Source organism: Sceloporus undulatus, chromosome 6, assembly GCF_019175285.1.
Source record: "Sceloporus undulatus isolate JIND9_A2432 ecotype Alabama chromosome 6, SceUnd_v1.1, whole genome shotgun sequence".
Taxonomy (NCBI): Eukaryota; Metazoa; Chordata; class Lepidosauria; order Squamata; family Phrynosomatidae; genus Sceloporus; species Sceloporus undulatus.
Genome location: NC_056527.1, coordinates 132,705,068 through 132,723,056, shown reverse-complemented (window position 1 = coordinate 132,723,056; position 17,989 = coordinate 132,705,068). Strand labels below are relative to the sequence as shown.

The 17,989-nt window shown below is 43.3% G+C and overlaps 1 protein-coding gene across 1 annotated transcript in view; it reads left to right on the top strand.

The window, feature by feature from the left end:
* Nucleotides 1-17,989, top strand: part of NCAM1 (neural cell adhesion molecule 1) — a 72,504-nt gene that overhangs the window by 8,159 nt on the left and 46,356 nt on the right. The window contains exons 8-14 of the mRNA XM_042473969.1: nt 1,768-1,910; nt 8,366-8,395; nt 13,283-13,433; nt 14,215-14,399; nt 15,777-15,873; nt 16,652-16,822; nt 17,633-17,764. Of these exons, the coding sequence (XP_042329903.1) occupies nt 1,768-1,910; nt 8,366-8,395; nt 13,283-13,433; nt 14,215-14,399; nt 15,777-15,873; nt 16,652-16,822; nt 17,633-17,764 (909 nt within the window). The remainder of the gene's footprint in view (nt 1-1,767; nt 1,911-8,365; nt 8,396-13,282; nt 13,434-14,214; nt 14,400-15,776; nt 15,874-16,651; nt 16,823-17,632; nt 17,765-17,989) is intronic.

Genomic DNA, 17,989 nt, shown 5'->3' with positions numbered 1-17,989 from the left:
TCTGTCAGATGATTCTCAATACCAACTGAAGCTACAAATCCCAGGACTCTGTAGGATGCAGCCATGATTGGACACTATTATCGTTTAGGAACTCGTAGGCTAAAAAATGGTTTAATGAGAGCTTTGGGGTATTTTTTTCAGGTTTCTAGTACACCTGAAAGGATATAGGGAAGGCTTAGTGAATTATTAGGTGTTATGTGTAGGAGCACTTGGTGCTTTTAGAGTCTAAACACTCTAAAAGCACCAGCTCCTATCTGATCTTGAAAGCTAAACAGGCTCAGCCATAGTTAGTGCTTGGATGGGAGACACCCAACAAATACCAGGTGCTATAGGCTGTATTTCAGGGGAAGGAACTGGCAAAACCACCTCTGAGTCTTCCTTGCCTAAGAAAACCCTCTGAAATTAATGGGATCTCCATAAATCAACAGGTGACTTATAGGCATCTCTATCTATCTATCTATCTATCTATCTATCTATCTATCTATCTATCTATCTATCTATCGACATATATGCAGGAGCAAAACATGCAAAATGAGGTAGCAGGTGCAAATTCACTTTAGTTACAGGAGGAGCATATAATGTTTATTTTTATTTTTAAAAGGTGTTGGGTTTAGACACACATTTTTCCACATTGGCACGCACCTGTAATGCTGAATTGCAGTCTGTCTAAGGTGATGGTCCGTCCCAAATTAATGTCTGGTTTTATTGTTTGCCATTTTTCTATTGGATTTTTAAACTGTTCTATAAAGTGCCTGGGGAGAAATATTTATGAAAGCCAGTTTACAAATGACCTGTGGGGGAAAAATAAAGTTAAGCAATTTTAAGTTTCAACAAAATTAATCGCTATTACATCTCATTGATTTCAATGGGAGAGCTAGAACACAGTGCGCTTCATCATCCAGAAAGAGACACATTGGCCTCCATCCAGCATGTGAATGGCATCAGGGTTTTTGAAAACCAGCTTTGGAGGGTTTGGCATCCCTCCAAAATGGTTTCTTTTGGGATGCACAGGGAACTACACCGAGTTACAGAGATTTCCCCCAATTATACTGGATTATGTTCTTATGAGAACAGAATTCCAACATGGGAGTTGTAACCCATCGCTCTTATTTATAGGTAGGTTTACAGTTGCAACCTAAATTTGGCTAGTTTGTGCCCTTTGTTGTTGTGCCTTCAAGTCATTTCCGACTTACGGAGACCCTAAGGCAAACCTTGCTATTAAAACAAATCATTCTTTATCTATTATTGCATAATGTGTTTTATAATATGTATGAGGTCAGTATATTTAGAGTTGTGTAATATATGCATGTTTATGTGCCTTCTGATCACCTGTTGACTAATTATAATCTCACTAATTAAATAGCATAAATAAGTAAAATTTCATAGGCTTTTCTTAGGCAAGGAATACTCAGAGGGACTTCACCCTTGCCTTCCTCTGAAATGTAGCCTACAGCACCTGGTGCTTGCTGGCAGTCTCGCCTCCAAGTACTAACCAGGGTGGACCCTGCTTAGCTTCCAAGATCAGATGAGTTCTGGTTTTTTCAGGTCATTTAATTCCTTTTGTGAATCTGTCTGTCTTGTCCATATTTAAATCTCTAACTGGTGATGGATAAACTTTGTGGAGTGCATCAAATATCTCTTGAAATTAATGGGGATGGGCCTCGTTTTGGTGGGTTCACATTGCTAAAGGCCCTTGGAGGCCTCTTGCTCTTGGTTTTCTGCAATTTAGTAAACTTCTGTGGGTATGTGTTTGTACACTTTCTCTAGCAAAACCCAAGATCACCTATGTGGAGAACAAAACAGCAATGGAGCTGGATGACCAGATTACCTTAACCTGTGAGGCTTCTGGGGATCCCATCCCCTCCATCACTTGGAGGACCTCTACCCGCAACATCAGCAATGAAGAGAAGGTAGTGATGCTGCTCTCGGGTCCAGTCTTCCCACACCAGGGCAATAAAAACAGGGGGAGAGGATGGGCTTTAAGCCTCCTCAGCCCCCTCTCTAGTGGAAGTTTGACATTGCACACCGGAACCAAAGCTTTTCTGAGCCCAGTGCAAGTGCCAATGGTTTTGCCACCATTATGCCACCCATTCAGGTTGGTTCACCTGACTGACTATTCCCACATTCCTAATGGAGGGAGCCAAGCCTGAAAGAAGAGTGGAATAACCAAGGCTGCACAATAACTTGTTTTATCAGAATGCTTTAGAATGCCCAACAGATGCTTTATCAGAAGAGGCCAGGTGAGATCCTCCAACTCATACCTTTGGCCACTGTTCTTCTGAGGCTTTAAAGATTCATAGATTCATGCAGTTGGAAGAGTCCCCAAGGGCCATCCAATCCAACCCATTTGCCATGCAGGAACACACAATCAAAACACCCTGTGACAAATGGCTATCCAGCCTCTGTTTAAAACCTCCTAAGGAGACTCCACCAACCTTGGCAACGTCTTCCACTGTTAAACAGCCCTTAGGAAGTTCTTCCTAATGTTGAGGTGGAATCTCTTCTCCTGTAGTTTGCACCCATTGCTCCATGTCCTACTCTGTGGAGCACCAGGAAAAAAACTTGCTCCATCCTCAGTATGACATCCTTTCAAATATTTAAACAGAGCTGTCATATTCCTCGAAGCATAAAACTGAGCCCTCGAAGTTAGGCCTATGGACAGCCTGTCTGCCCCAACCATGGGCTTCACACCCACTGGGTTTGCACACCCTTGGATGGCAAGTCCCATTGGTTTTAATGATGGACACAGATGCGGCAGCACATGTGCCACCAGTAAAAACCATGGGAGTTGAAGTCCTGCGGTTTTTGGCATCCGCAGGGAGGTCCAGAATGGAACCCACGCAGATACTAAGGTCCAACTGTATTTCCAGGTTGGACTGCTCATTTCAGCACCTCCCTGGTAGTAGCTTGGCCGAATCTGCCAGCTTTAAGTTGAACTCTTGGTGACAGAAAAGTGAAGGGATTCATACAAAAGAAGCTTTCCTTTTTCTCTGGCTTCAAAACAGTAGGACAGCTGTTGATGCTTTGGTTCCAGTGTGCAACGCCATGATGGTGCCAAAAGCAAAGGTTGCGTGGGAGAGTTGGGTGGGGAGGCGACAACTGGCAGTGAGAGAAGATGCCTTAGTAGGCTAAAGAGGTTTTTACAGACCAACGTCAGCTTTTCTTCCCCATCTCCCTGCCTCCCACACTTGTATTTTCATGCTGCACGTACCTCCAGGCACAAAAGCCTTGGCTGCCTTTGTGTTCGCTCGTAAACTGTCGTTGATCACATATCAGTATCATTTTTTGTTCTTAATGGCAAAAATAATTAGCAGTTTTGAAATAAAACGTGATGGTTACCTATTAGATGCTGCCAGGAATTCCACCCAGGCTGTTCTCTTGTCTATAATGGCTCCCATTCGAAAGGCAGGTATATGCAGAGAGAAAGAAAAAGAGAGAGAATGGAGAGAGAAGGTGTTGTTTGGAAGTCTGTTTACCTGCAAGATGAAGCAATGCACATCAGCTAATCCTAAGTATGGGGTTTTCTTCAGTGACAGTAGTATAAAAAATAGAATAGCATTTGGACCTGGGAATGCAAATGAGAAAGTATGTATTATAGAGTCATACAGTTTGAAGGGGTCCCAAGAGTATCCAATCCAACCCTTGTCAGTCCAGGAATCCACAGCAAGGATGTCTGACAGCATCCTCCTTCCCCATCTATCTACCTGTTGGATAGATGGGTATGGGATTATGGGAACTGGAGTCCAACACATGTTGTAGGCATCGGTATGGGGAGTCTGAACAATTGCGTCATATTCCTAAAGGCTTCCTTCTGGTTTAGATGGCCAACTAGCTTGATCCACCAACAGGCCATTCCTACATTCATACAGTTAGATTTTTTTTTAATATTTGGTCTGAGAGAGGCCTTTATGGAATTACCTTTCTTCATACTATCTTCTTTGGTCTTCCTATCTGCAGTACATTGTCCTCTTTATGGAAGACCCCATAGGTCACCCCTTTTGGAAACTGGAAGTAGTTCTGGTCATTTAAGGAACAGTCTCTCCCACCAAAGAAAGGTAATGGCAATCTGAGAAGACCCCATATATATTGGATAATTTAGAACTGAACCATTTTGAAGAATTCAAAACAAAAATCCACCAAACAGTGATACCTTAGTTGGCCAACCGAAATGCACAATACATTTATTGCATGTCTTATCACCCAGAATCTTACACCTAGCAATCCAACAGGTTGGGGAAGGATGCCATTAGGCATCTTTGCTGTGTATTGCTGGAATGACAAGGCTTGGATACTCTTGGGACCCCTTTCCAACTTTATGACTCTGTAATATGTATTTTCTCATTTGCATTTCCAGGTCCAAATGCTGGACCATTTGGAAGGAGCCCTTTAAGCAGAGGCTGTGTCCAGGTCATTCATATGATGCTTATTCAGATACATGAGGGTTCACTGTATTTTTGGTCAGGCTGTAGCTCTAGTCTTCTGTTCTCCTTGAGGAATCCCCCTTGCTATTAGAGGTCTGTTCACAAAGCTCAGCCTAAAACTGCTAACTATTTTTGAAACACTCACTTCTGCTGTTGGACAATCTATACTAAGGAACTATGAAGGCTCACCTTGGTTTGGATAGTTTCTTATGTAGAACGGTGGGGTTGTACAGAGAGGGGGACGTGATTCAATGCTACTGCTGTTGTTGTGTTGTTGTTTTGTTTGGGGAGTGTTATGTGGTGGCTGCAATCTTTGGCTGATGGTTTCTCATGCTCTTTGTGGAATGCCATGGCCTCCCGGCTGATTTGTCGATGTTGATACTGTCATTTCATTGTGCTTAATTCAATCTGTCTTCCGGGGCAGAGTGTTTAAAAATGTAGTGAAGCAAAATTGCCATTCTGCTCTAAATATCGATAGCAGACATCATAAATGGTTCTTGAGGGAAAGAAGGCAAAGAGTGAGAATTAGTTTAGCACAACAACCAAATCTGTAACCTTGATTTTTCAGTGATGGATGTCTTTTGACTACCTGATGGTGACCGTTTCAAAGCAGAGATGGCATTCCACCATCTTTGCTGCTCATAAGGCACCTTTTATTTCTGTTGGCCAACAGGATGTTGAAGGTCCTCCAAGTGTTTTGGACATCAATTTTCAGATTTCCCAGCCAACTTGGTTAACAGTCAGGAATTTTGGAAGATGAAGTCCAGAGTATCTGGAGGACCAAAGTTTGGGAATCATTGAGTTTGACTACTGGTTCCAAAACTTTGGTCTTCCAGGTGTTTTGGACTTCAACTCCCAGAATTCTTGACTGTTGGCCAAGCTGACTGGGGCTTCTGGGAGTGGGAGTCGAAAACGCCTGGAGGACCAAGGTTTGGGAATAGCTGGGTTAGAGCAAAATGTGCAAACTGTAGCCCTCCAGATATACCAGGAGTGCAGTTCCTATCTGCTCTATATGATACATCCACTAGTGAGAAATTCTCAGAATTGCAGTCGAACTAAGAAGAAAAGAATATTTGACAATATTTAGAAGAAGTGGTTGAAAATTTTGTTTCTTGGGAAACCCTGATGAGGTAAATCCTGGATTGATGGGAATTTGCAGGAATTTTTGTGACTTGCTGTGTGCAAAATTCATTGTTTATCTTTCAAGATCTAGATTTTCTCTGAAATTCCATGATTTTCTGACTTTGCTCCCCTTATACCTCTTGGTATCCCCATGGATACCAAAATCTGTGGATGCTCACGTCCCATGAATACAATGGCGTAGTAAAATGGCATCCCTTATATAAAATGGCCAAATCAAGGTTTGGTTATTTTTGGGGGGGGGGGGGGATATTTTCAAACCATGAATGATTGAATCCATGGATAAAGAATACAGTGGGCCCTTGCCTTACGTGGGGATCCGTTCCGGACCCTCCCGCGTAAGGCTAATTTCGCGTATGCTCAAGCCCCATTCATTTGAATGGGGCTCATGCACGGCGGTGCGGGAGTGTGCGGGGCACCATGGGCGCGTGCCCCATTCATTTGAATGGGACGCGCCATCCCTAGCGCCCCGCATGTTCCCCATGGCTTGAGTGCTTACGCTCAAGTCCACGTAAAGCGCACCCATGTATAATGCAGGCACACTGTACAGAGATATGAAGGGCCAGCTATAGTTCTTTCCACTTCTGCTGCTGCTGACAATAACAACAGGCGTTCAGATGAAGGATTAAAGAATTCAAAATGGTTTACATCTGTTTATCTTTCAGAGGTCTCATAAGTTAGGGTCACTATTATTCCCCCCCCCCCCATTAAGCAAATGGGTGAAGTTGGCACAGAGAGAGTTGGCTTATCTGATGCCACATGAGAGGTTTGCTGCATCCCCAGATTTCTGATCCATGGTTTATACTTAGCAGTTGCTGCTTTTCACCATCTATTTTGCAGTGAGAGAGTGTTCTCTCCTTCCTTTGGTTTTGTTCTGTAAATTGTGGCTCAGCAGAGCATGCTTCAGGGCTTAGCCAAGGCCCAAGGTAGTCCTTTGGATGAACTTCACAGTGGCTTCAATTTTGGGATTACTGCATAGCACGAAAACATATCCCAGGTTAGCCAGATTGGCCAAACAGCAAAGTACAACAACATCCAAAATCCTCAAAATAGGGCCAACCAGAATGTACAAAATATATGTTGCAAGCTTTTGAAGCTCCACTGAGTTCTTCATCAGACAAAGGTGTTAACCATATAGGAGAAAGCAAAATATGGTGATGTTAGAGCCACAAACCTACATTTTGTCAAGATGTTGTTGTTGTTGTTGTTGTTGTCAGTTAAGATGGTCTGGAGGGATATCCATGTAGCGAGACTCCATTCTCTTTAGCCATGGGGGCTCTGGGAGAGAAAGTGTCATAAAGTCCATGAAATAAAATTTAACTCTTATTAGCAACACAAAAACATGTTTCCTTTGAAATCCAGGCTGCCTTCGTCCTTTTCAATGCTACCCACCTTGTTCTTAGGCAGAGAACGTTGACTTTCTCAAGCTTGCATCATGCATTTTGGTTTGTCCAACAAAGGCATTGGTGTTTTGTGTATTTTGGATGTTACTGTACTTTGCATAGCATGAGTCATATGGAGTCTACATTCATCCTCATCATGAGGGCTAAGAAGACCTCGCTATAAGGCAGAGACCCCCACCCAGATCTAATTTCCATATTGATGGGTTTCTTGCACAAGAGACAGTTTTCCTAAGAAACCAAGTGGTCCTCTCCATTGAACTGAATAGGGACATTCTTGCTGAGGGAAGGACCAAGATCCTCCAGGGAACACCCACATCTCTAAGCCCTCTCTCACAAGAGAAAGGGATATTGCTTCATTGACAATGTGTGTGTCTTTGTGTGTTGTGCGCATGGTGGGAAACCATTGACAACTGTCACAGCTGTTGCCACAGGATGCTTCGGGACACAGTGCCACATTGAACCCCCTCACCACCTGAACATCTCATTTTTGTGTTCAGTGTCCATTGGTCTTCGTGTCTGCTGCTGCCATCCAAACCAAACATCAGCAGCGTTTGCATCCTACTGGCCATGCAATGCAATTTCCAGGAGATGGGGGACTCCTTTAATTGGAGCAGATCAAGCCAGGAAAGCAACAGGTAGAGGCACAAAATATCCTTGCAGTCAGGTGGATTACTCCATAACCACAGAATACTCCTGGGCTGGAGTAGGCTATCCACAGGTTTAATTCAGGTTCTTCTTCTGCTGTGTTTTCACTGGGCTTTGAAATCGTGCTGCTTCCCCCCACCCTTCCTGACGTGAGCATTATTGCTTCTTAAACAGCATGCACCTTTTTATATTAAAAAAAAGGGTAGAAGAAAATATGCTTGCCTGCATGCATGGAAAAGCATTTTAAACGCGTGTGGCTTTAACATCTGGCCTGTGTTTGTGGACAGTGGGTGACATGTCGCACTCGGAAAATATTTCTGTGGGTATCTTCAGAGTTTCTTTGGTGGAATGGAAGGTGTCTCTAGGATCGGTGCCACCCGGCATGTTGCTGGCAAAATGACAAGACAAAGTCACATGTGCAAATTTGGTTGCCTTGCTGCTGAGCAGATTCACAAGGGTGCGCAGATGATCATGTAGGCTTGGATTGAATAGATCTGACAGTCATTTTAGATCAACTAAAATGCTGATTGGAATGAATGCCAGGGAATGGGCATCTGATCTCCATTCCCTTGGTCTTCATTGGGCCACCTACCCTACCCACCCTTCTTAAATTTGATTCCGCATGTGCACCGAATGAAGTGTGATGCATACAGCTTATTAACTTGAAGGGCGGGAGACGCAACAACATTTGTAAACATTTATCGCTCTCTCTTTTGTGTGTGTGTGTGTTGTGTTTTATTTATCTATTCTCTCCAGGCTTCGTGGACCCGGCCGGAGAAACAAGAGGTATAAGATTACCAAACTAGACAACCTTCTTTAGCTTTGTGCATTTATTTTACATGCGTATTTTAAGTGTTGCAAATTAACAAATTTCTTGTAGAAGTAATAAAGCCAAATTGAGGCGGCAATCCTATACCCACGAACCTGGGAGTAAGCCAAGTTGGCCTTAGCGGGGCTTACTTTTGAGTGGGCATGTATAGGATTGTATTGTAAATCTAGTATTAATAATGTAATTGCATTAACGCTGAAGATATATACCTATATATCTACCATACTAAATCCAGGCTGTCTTCTGGTAGTGCTAGAAGCTTCTTTGTGTCATAGTGCATCTTTCAATGAGCAAGCACAGTGTCTGCGAAGTGGGCCAAACACCTGGAAGGAGACCCACCATCAGCTTGGGTGAAACTAAAGTGGGCCTGGGTTCTCAGCATTCATCTCTTTCGATCTGGACGTCCAAAAGTTCTTTATGGACAAATGCCCAGTGCTGACTTCTTATAAGAAGCATTCTTCCAAAACCTACACAAGGCCATGGAAGAAGGTGCGGGCAAGGTGACCATTCCCCTTATCACAGAATTTTTGGTTGCAACCCACCTAGTCCATTCAGATTCACTTGTTTGCTCATTTGCCTCCAATTAGGTGCATTCTCCTCTACTTTAAAATGTTTGCATCACATTCCATCTCAGAAGCAATGCAGGGACCCCTCTCAAAGCCTGTGCGATCTTCAGAAAAACGATCCCATGGGCTTCATTTAGAAATGAGCAGTTGGCAGACCAGGGTATCAAACAAGATTACTTGTCTGTACTATGTGAACTTCCAACTCGATGCATAATCTACCCAAGGGATTGACCGCATACTTGAAGTTCCTACCAAGTTGGTGACTACCAGAAGCTTAGTGTTGTCTCTTGAGGTGAGGCTGGGGAAGAGTTGAAATCCTAGTTCCACTTTGAGACAAAAATATCAATACAACTGTGGGTGGTGTGTAGAGTGAACAAAACTAGAATTGCATTAGTTAGGTGTGAGAGACTTTATCTTTGCAAATGGGGCAATGAATTCTGCGTTTGCGCATGACCATAATGTACACAGAGTCTTCGTGTTTTGAAAGGTTGAGATGGCATCGAAAGACATTTGCGACGGCATCTTGCCGCTTTAGTGACAGAAATGCTTAACTTCAAGCTCAGTATATCAGTATATACTTGCAAGAGCACCAATGTTCTGAGATCAAATGATTTTTGAGATTTTGAAAGCAGAATAGCAGGATTCCTTTCTTGCAATGGTGAAGACTCCTTGAAATGGGTCAATGTGAATGTTGTGCTACTCAAAAGGAACTGGGTCAGAAAGTAAGTGTGAAAAGCACTCTTGATTCTCAAAGAAGAGGAATACAAGAGTCTTCTGCAAGAAATTAAAAGGCCCACTTTGCAAAATGCATTAGCTGATGTGTATGAGTGCCACACAACAACCTCCTTAACCTTTTCTCGTACTCAGTTCTCCCAAAGCAAAAGTGGAGATGGGGAACTTCTCCTTCTGATGAGGACCCAGTTGGAGGAGATTCCTTCCATCTCTAAAGCCCTTTCCGTAATGAGAAGACAAGAAGGAGAGGAGACATACCATGGAGTTTCTCTTCAAGCGTTGTATTTCCATGCAAGTGTGAAAGGCAGCGGAGAAAGGAGGACTAAAGGTGCATCTACACTGTAGAAAGAATGCCATTTTGACACCACTACAAGTTCTGTAGCTCCATCCTATGGAGTCCTAGGATTTGTAGTTTCACAAGATCTTTAGCCTTCTCTGCCAAAGAGTGCTGGTGACTCACCAAACTACTAATCCTAGGATTCTGTAGAATGGAGCCATAAAGTGGTCTCAAGCTGCATTATTTCTATAGAGTAGATGCATCCTAAACTGTTTATGCTATCAGGTGCTTCTGAATCTTCTAGAATAGAGGTGGGCAACGGTGTGAGGTCAGGGGCCATACTAGATTTCCATATTAAGGTCTGATAAAGGGATGAGGGACCAAGGGCAGGAGACTAAGCCTCCACTGTCCCCAGCTGTTGATAGCCATGGAAGGGGAAACATACGGACACCATATGAATGGCTGTGCCTGCACTTCCAAGGCTAACAGCAGCTCTTTGGAGAACACCAAGTCTGGTTAGTCCTCAGTTCCTATCTGTTTTCAAGCCTTCTCCTAGGGCAAGGCAGCCTTGCATTATATTAAAAAAAATGCTACCATGTGAATTGTAAATGTCAAAGATTTACAGGGTCCCAAGTAAAAGAACAGGGTGGGTGGGTAAGGAGAGCATGCGATGGAATATCCTACATAGCTATGGGAGAGGGAATGAGGACATTGTCCCCAAAATAAGAATAGATCCCCTGCTTACACAAAGGAGGAAGGTGGTGGGCTTCAGGGTCTAGTTCACTCTTAGTCCCATCTCTTTGTCACGTGGACCAATGCAAAGCCAGGGTGGGCTGCAGCTTCCCAACATGGACTCAAGAATGAGCTTCTCCCAATTTTCCACATGGAAGCAATCATGCATTTTAAGACTAAGACCCCAATGCCTGAGATAGTTCTTAGATGCTGCACCTTCTGCAGGATTGGCTGGTTTCCAGGGGCTGTTTAAGCCTTTGCAAATAAATGTGTGTCCCCAGCAAAAGTCTTGCCTTGGCAAACAGATTGGTACCCAGACCAAAGACGTTCTGCATCATCCTGCATCTGTTACCATGGCGACCTATGATAAAACTGGGCATTCAGCGGAGCGCTGTTCCCTTTGTAGCTGATGTGAGCCTAATCAGGCCACAAGGATCGCTTTTGATGTGCGTATTATGGGATGCCGGAGATGAAAAAAGATGGAAGGGGGAGTTCCTTGACAAGCTCTTGCTGCTTTTTCGCCCTGAATGGGGTAAAAATTGCTCATACATGCAGCCCTTTCTTTGGTGGAGGGTTGTGCTTGCATAGAAAACCCTTTTCCCGGTAACTGCTATATAAGGATGTTTTTCAACTGGAGACATAATGCTATTACTTTTTTCTTAAAGCAACCTGCAGTTTCTCTCTAAGATTTTTTTTTCTGTGTGTCTGTGTTGGATCCTTTAATATATATTACTGAATGTGTTTGTGTTAAAAGGGAAGGGCTGAAACTTTGCCCAGCAAGGATGTAATATGGAAACATAATCCTGTGATTGCATCTGTCCACTTGCAAGACTGATTTTACAATGCCTCTGAGAAGCAGCTGCAAAGGACAAATTGCACCTTTTCTTTGTCATTTACATCTATGTTTGCGGGTTTTCCAGAGAACTGGATTTTGAACTATATAATGAAAATATTCTAATTGTGATTCGGCAGAAAAGGGAAAACTAAATCTTGTCCTAACTACTAGAATAGGACAACAACATGTTTCATTAAAGAATGGAAACTTTAATGATGAATTCCAATAAAAGATGGGGTGATACACACACACAATGGGTTTCTAGGATTAAGATTACGTTAAGTGACTTTGCCTTTTGATTCAAGGTATTTAAATTTGGGGTTGGGGGGAAGCAAAAGTAATGAATAAAGATTAGATTTATCAAATATGATTGACTAGTATTGAATGTTTAGTTATACAATAAATGCTCAAATTGGAGGGTTGACAGGTGGAAGAGTTTGTGTGTAAGTAGACGTTCTGTACAAAGACAGAAAGGAAAGTCTCTTTGATTTAATTAACGCCAGATCTTTGACAGAAGGAAGTAAATAATACATAACCATTATTCATAATTCAAGAAGTGGAATTGTATATTTTTTAATAATGAACTAATTAAAATGTTTTTAAAAGGTCTAATTGCGCAGGGAGCTGCTAACAAGGGGAATTGACCTGACTAGAATGGGAAGCTGGGCTTCCCATCTGGACTTTGTTAGACGCAGCACAGTTAGAGGCAAGACCTTGGGAAGAATTATAGTTAGACTACAAATCCCAGAATCCCCCAGCCAGCCTGACTTGAAAGATCTTGAGAGTGATGGTCTTTAAAAAACCAACTTATCACCCAAGGATGATAAGAAAGTATGAAGGCAAAGTACCATACTTTGGGCTGCATCGTAACATGAGGATTGGCCAATTGGTCTCCAAGCTCTTCTGCAACTGCTAATGTGTGTTTTCACGAAATGGCAGAGGCACACTATCACAACACTGCGAATTTCTGTGCACTCCTTTCAATAACAAAAAAGCCCAGTTTGCTTCCTTTAGTTATACAACTCTAAGGCTGGTTCAGTTTGACACCACTTTGACTGCCGCAGCTTCATGTTATGGAATCCATGGGATTAATGGTTTGTTGTGGCACCAGACAACAAAAACTAAATATCACACAAATCCCAGAATCCCCATAGCATTGAGCCATTGAATTTAAAGCGTATCAAACAGAATTAATTCTGCAGTGTAGATGCAGCCTCTGTCTTTTCCCACCCAAGGCTGTGCGCAGCAACGACAATTGTTACCACTTTCCTGGAGTTTGGGAGAGTCACCCAGGCCATGTAGGGAGCATTTACCTGTTTTCCAAAGCCCCCTACAGCTTTAGCTCAGCACTAAGGGATAAAATGGTGGCAACCATCATGGCCGCGGACAGCCATAGAGGAAATGGATTCAAGAGCAAATTGGAGGAGGGCTTCATACGGCACAATAGGTCTATTGCAGACATTAGCCGAGGTTGTGTGAGTTATTTCAAAAATAGCTAAAAGTGTAGAAGATCAGAGTAAGTTCAACTTTAATTCACCTGCCAGGTGTCTTCCCATTCCATTGAAACATCTGAGAAAGAGGGAATCGAGAGAGAGAGAGAGAGTGGACAAGGCAAAGGGGTTGGTTACTGCAGTGTCCTTTCTCGATGTGCTTTTGTCTTCTCATAAGGTGTCTTCTAAACTCTAACTCATTTTCCTGCTAGACTCTGGATGGGCGCATCGTTGTGCGCAGCCATGCGCGCGTGTCTTCCCTGACACTCAAAGACATCCAGTACACAGACGCCGGGGAGTACGTCTGCATCGCCAGCAACACTATAGGGCAAGATTCCCAAGCCATGTACCTGGAAGTTCAGTGTGAGTGGTTCTATTCCACCATTTCCTCTCCTCACTCCTCGATGCGCACAAATTTTGCTCTTTTCCTTCTTCCTCGGTACTCCGATCCAAATAGCTTTTTGTTAATGGAACATTAGTGTAGAATGAGCTTGTAGAGATAGCGATTGAACAGGTAGTGAGAGGAGTAAGGAGGAGATAAAAAAGTAGAGTTGGGTGACCAACACACGCCACACTTTGACCTTTGTCTTGCCAAGAGGCAAGAATCAGATGGAACAAGAGATCCAGAAAGCTAAGAGATCCATAGTCATATGCACATTATATTTTATATGCACCCCATCACAGCTACAAATTGGCTTCTGAAGTCTAATATAGTAGGGCCTTTAGCCTCATTCCCTTAGGTAGCCAGTGAACCCAACGAAGGCATATCTGGCTCTTTGAACCCCACCAGGGTTTCTAGACCTGCTTGGCTCTCACCCACAGCCAGATCCAGCAAACAGGACTTTCCAAGGCCAAGAATCATCTGGTTGTATTCAGTCTTGGTCAGAACGGCACATGGAGTTCCTGAAGCATCTTGATATGGTGAGGCAGCTCAGTGAGTCTGTCCAGTGCATTCCCATGTATGGAATAACAGTGCTAGGAGTGCTAGTTGGTTGTTCCTAGGATTGTCTCAGTTACTAAGTTGAAGTCCTTAGTGGTATAGGAAAGTATGGGGAGAAAGGGAGATATTCCAAAACATACCTTCAGGTGTTTTCTGGTGCCTTTTGCTAATGATGTTCTCTGCACTGTTCTCTTTTTGTTCCAGATGCCCCAAAGTTGCAGGGCCCTGTTGCAGTTTATACCTGGGAAGGCAACCAGGTGAACATCACTTGCGAGGTCTTTGCCTACCCCAGTGCTGTCATCTCCTGGTTCCGGGATGGACAACTGCTCCCAAGCTCCAACTACAGCAACATTCGGATCTATAACACACCCACAGCCAGTTACCTGGAGGTGAGACCTAGGGTTTTCTGCTGAAGGGGGATGTAGGCATAGCATACTCCCAGAGATACAAACAGATGGGCTTGCAAAGTAACTTCACCAGTATGAGAAAGGGAGATGGCTTGGCTGAGTGCATGCAGTCCTCCCTATGGGAAGAAAGGTGGAACAAAGTACTGAAGTCAAGTGGCCCTGAACCTATAAGTGGCCCTGGCTGTGTGAACATTGCCATTATGGAACAGAAATTAAACTAGATTTAATGCTGTCAGCCCCCTCCATATCCATGGATTCTGCATTCATGGTTTACATCATCCACAGCTTGAAAATATTCCCTCCCCCCAAAAAATCCACCACCACCCCATCTTGATTTTGCCATTTTTAAAATAAAGGACACCATTTTACTGTGTATATAAATGGACTTGAGCACCCATATATTTTGTTATTCGTGGAGGGATGGTGGTGGTCCTAGAACCAAACCCCAGCAGAAACCAAGGGTCCACTGTACTATCAATCCCATATCCTTCGTCACTTGTACGATGGCACAAAGACTGGGATGCCAGCTTTGCCAGGCAGGCATCAGTCTGTCTTCATCTTTATGAAGATAGAATTTGCCCTGGCACAGGTTCAGACTCATGGTCTGCCTCATCCAGCCTTTTGCATCTCTAGTGGCCATTTCAATGCCTCCAGCTGGGACAGATGGACAAAAACCCTCCTTCAGCATTGCTTCCCGGCCAGCTGACTTGGAACGGCCTTTGTTTTTTGGTGGTTTTCCCCAGTTCAGTGGCTTTTCCTCTGTGGTTTTAAAAAGCAATTTCAACCCACAGTTTTCAGCAGACCTGGTTACAGTATACTCCAGATGCTTTGTGTGAAAAGGTAGATAGTTATGTAATGCTTTATTGCGTCCCAAGTCCATTGTCCATTTCCCTCAAATGGAGAGCTCCAGATACTGCTGCTGTTAATATACTATCAATATTAGTATCATCTCATTAGTATTATTTTATTAGTATTATTTCCTCTGTGGATTTTAAAAGCTATTCCAAGCTGTGGTTTTTGCCAGACCTAGTTACAGCAAACCCATTTCACTAACAATGTGTTGTGTGAAAAAAGTGGATAGTTGTTATGTAATGTTTTATTGGGTCCCCAGTCTGCTATTGTTATTGTTAAAATGCAGTTAAACTATCCGTGGATTTAAAATTCATTTAAAACAAATCCATTAAAAGCAGAAGATAAAAACCAGCAATACAGCATGCCATCTGCAGCCAGTTGCAATTGATTCAAGATTTGTTTTCACAAGCTGATAGAAGACAGCAAGGAGGGAGCCATCTTAATATCACTTTTAGTCTTTCATCATAAGGAAGATGCTCCAATGCATGCATGAATTTACCTTTGCAGGTAACACCGGACTCCGAAAACGATTTTGGGAATTACAACTGCACAGCGGTCAACCGGATTGGCCAAGAGTCTTCGGAGTTCATCCTTGTGCAAGCAGGTGAGCCTTTGAAGGCATAGGATTATAAGCAACCCTCTTCCATATTTTTTTAACCGAAAGGATATTCTGCCAACAGTTACTATGCTGCCTTCCAGGTTTTCTCAGTGGTTTCCTGCAGATCTTGATTGTACCAAATCCCTGATTCCTTTGTAAAGCCTCCAAAACCCCCAAACTCTTTAATTGTGGAGCGGTTTGAAAGATTTCTCTCACTAAAGTCTTAGCTGTTGAGCTGATCAAATGATGTCTTAAATGATTAACTCGCTCGTCTGTTCTTGAAAGGGAATCTGGAATTAGGACATTTTCATTTCATTTTTTTTCCTGCAGACAGCTCAGAGGAGAATATGGACACACACACACAAAAACCCACTTACCATTATCTGTTTCTTGGGTGGAAAAAATGGATTTTCTAATACTCGGGGAACACGGTTGAGAAGAATAACATAGAGGTGGAAATTTTGCACAGTTGCTCAGTATTCACACATCCTGAAATGCTGGGAAATCTGTGCAGAATTACACGTGTATTTTTTAATATGAAAATATGAAGGGGAAAAAACCCTGTTTCCAGATACCCCCAGTGGGATTTTTGGTGCAAAAATCTTGCCTTTTTGTGCAGAAAATTAATCAAAGCCCCTCCCCCCAAAAAAAACATGGTAAATGGATCACAAAATAGATGCTAGAGATGAATTTTAGCATCATACATACACAGACACATGTGCTGCTGAAATTCTAGACAGCTCCAAGGTTTCACAGTTCTGTTTCCACTGTCTTTCTGCTACAGATACGCCATCTGCTCCTTCCATCGAGAGAGTGGAGCCCTACTCCAGCACTGCCTTGGTGGAGTTTGATGAACCCGAGGCCACAGGAGGCGTGCCCATCCTCCGGTACAGGGCAGAGTGGCGAGCGCGGGGGGAAGAGGACTGGCACGCCAGGATGTACGATGCCAAGGAAGGTAGGTAATCGCAAACTCCTCACTTCATTCTGTTAGATCTAGACTAGATATCTATGTGAGGTAAGAGCAAAGCCCTTTCAGTTATTCCAGACTGTACACATGCTGGACACATTGGGTTTCTTGCAGAGGGACACGTAGCAGGTTTCCATTCCAGGGTTGGGATTCGAACACTGGTCTTCCAGCATCCTGGCCCCACATTCAAATCACCACTTCAAAAAGGCTCCTTAGGTTATATGATACTTTCTGCCTTTTTTTATTGTGGCCTCCGCAGTAATAATGGTGAGTAATATCCACATAATATCCTGTGTTTGAATACAATAAAATTATATTGGTTATTAATCATATCCACACCTCCTTCAAGGTCACTTTTACTTAAGCAAAGGAGAGCCTAAGAAAGTGGAAGAACAGCCCTGTATGCAGACAAAAGCAGAGGTGGATCTGGTAAAAGTGCCGGTGACACTTCCATGCTGGGAATTGTGTAGGGAGGCGTTTGTGTGGTCATCACATCTGAGGAGTCAATTTCCCCAGTTTTGCCGCATTTCCCCAACAAAACATTCAAAAGACCTTCCTGAGAATAAGAGCTGATAGGCTGTGGAATAGAAAATGGCTTCCTTTGTTGGAGGTTTTTAAACAGAGCTTGTACAACTCTCTCCTAGGGATGCTTTGGATCCCTTCCAATGACCACTGGGATCTCTTTCAAAGCTGTGATTGCAAGATCCTTCTCTCTCTAGCTCCTGCAGTTCCAAATAATGTTGATGAGGATGAAATGAATGGTGTCCTTCCTTCTCTTTCACCTTTTGTCTGGTATAGCTAACATGGAGGGTGTATTCACCGTTATGGGCCTGAAGCCGGAGACACTCTACGCAATCCGACTGTCTGCCATCAACGGCAAAGGCGCGGGAGAGATGAGCGCTCTTTCCGAGTTCAAGACGCAGCCAGTTCGTAAGTAAAACCCTGCTCTTCTCTCTTTCCCTGCTTTTGCAAACCTTGCCCATCTCTTTCCCTCTCTTCCTGCCTCTTTGCAGTATCCCAGCATGCATGGAAGGCACCTGTTCCTCTTACAGGCCTCACTCTGGCCTCTCCTAGCTTTTCTGGGTCATAGCATCAGCTCTTTCCTAATATTTCTTCTGAGAGCATTTTGATTGTTCTTTTACTCCCATCAAGGTA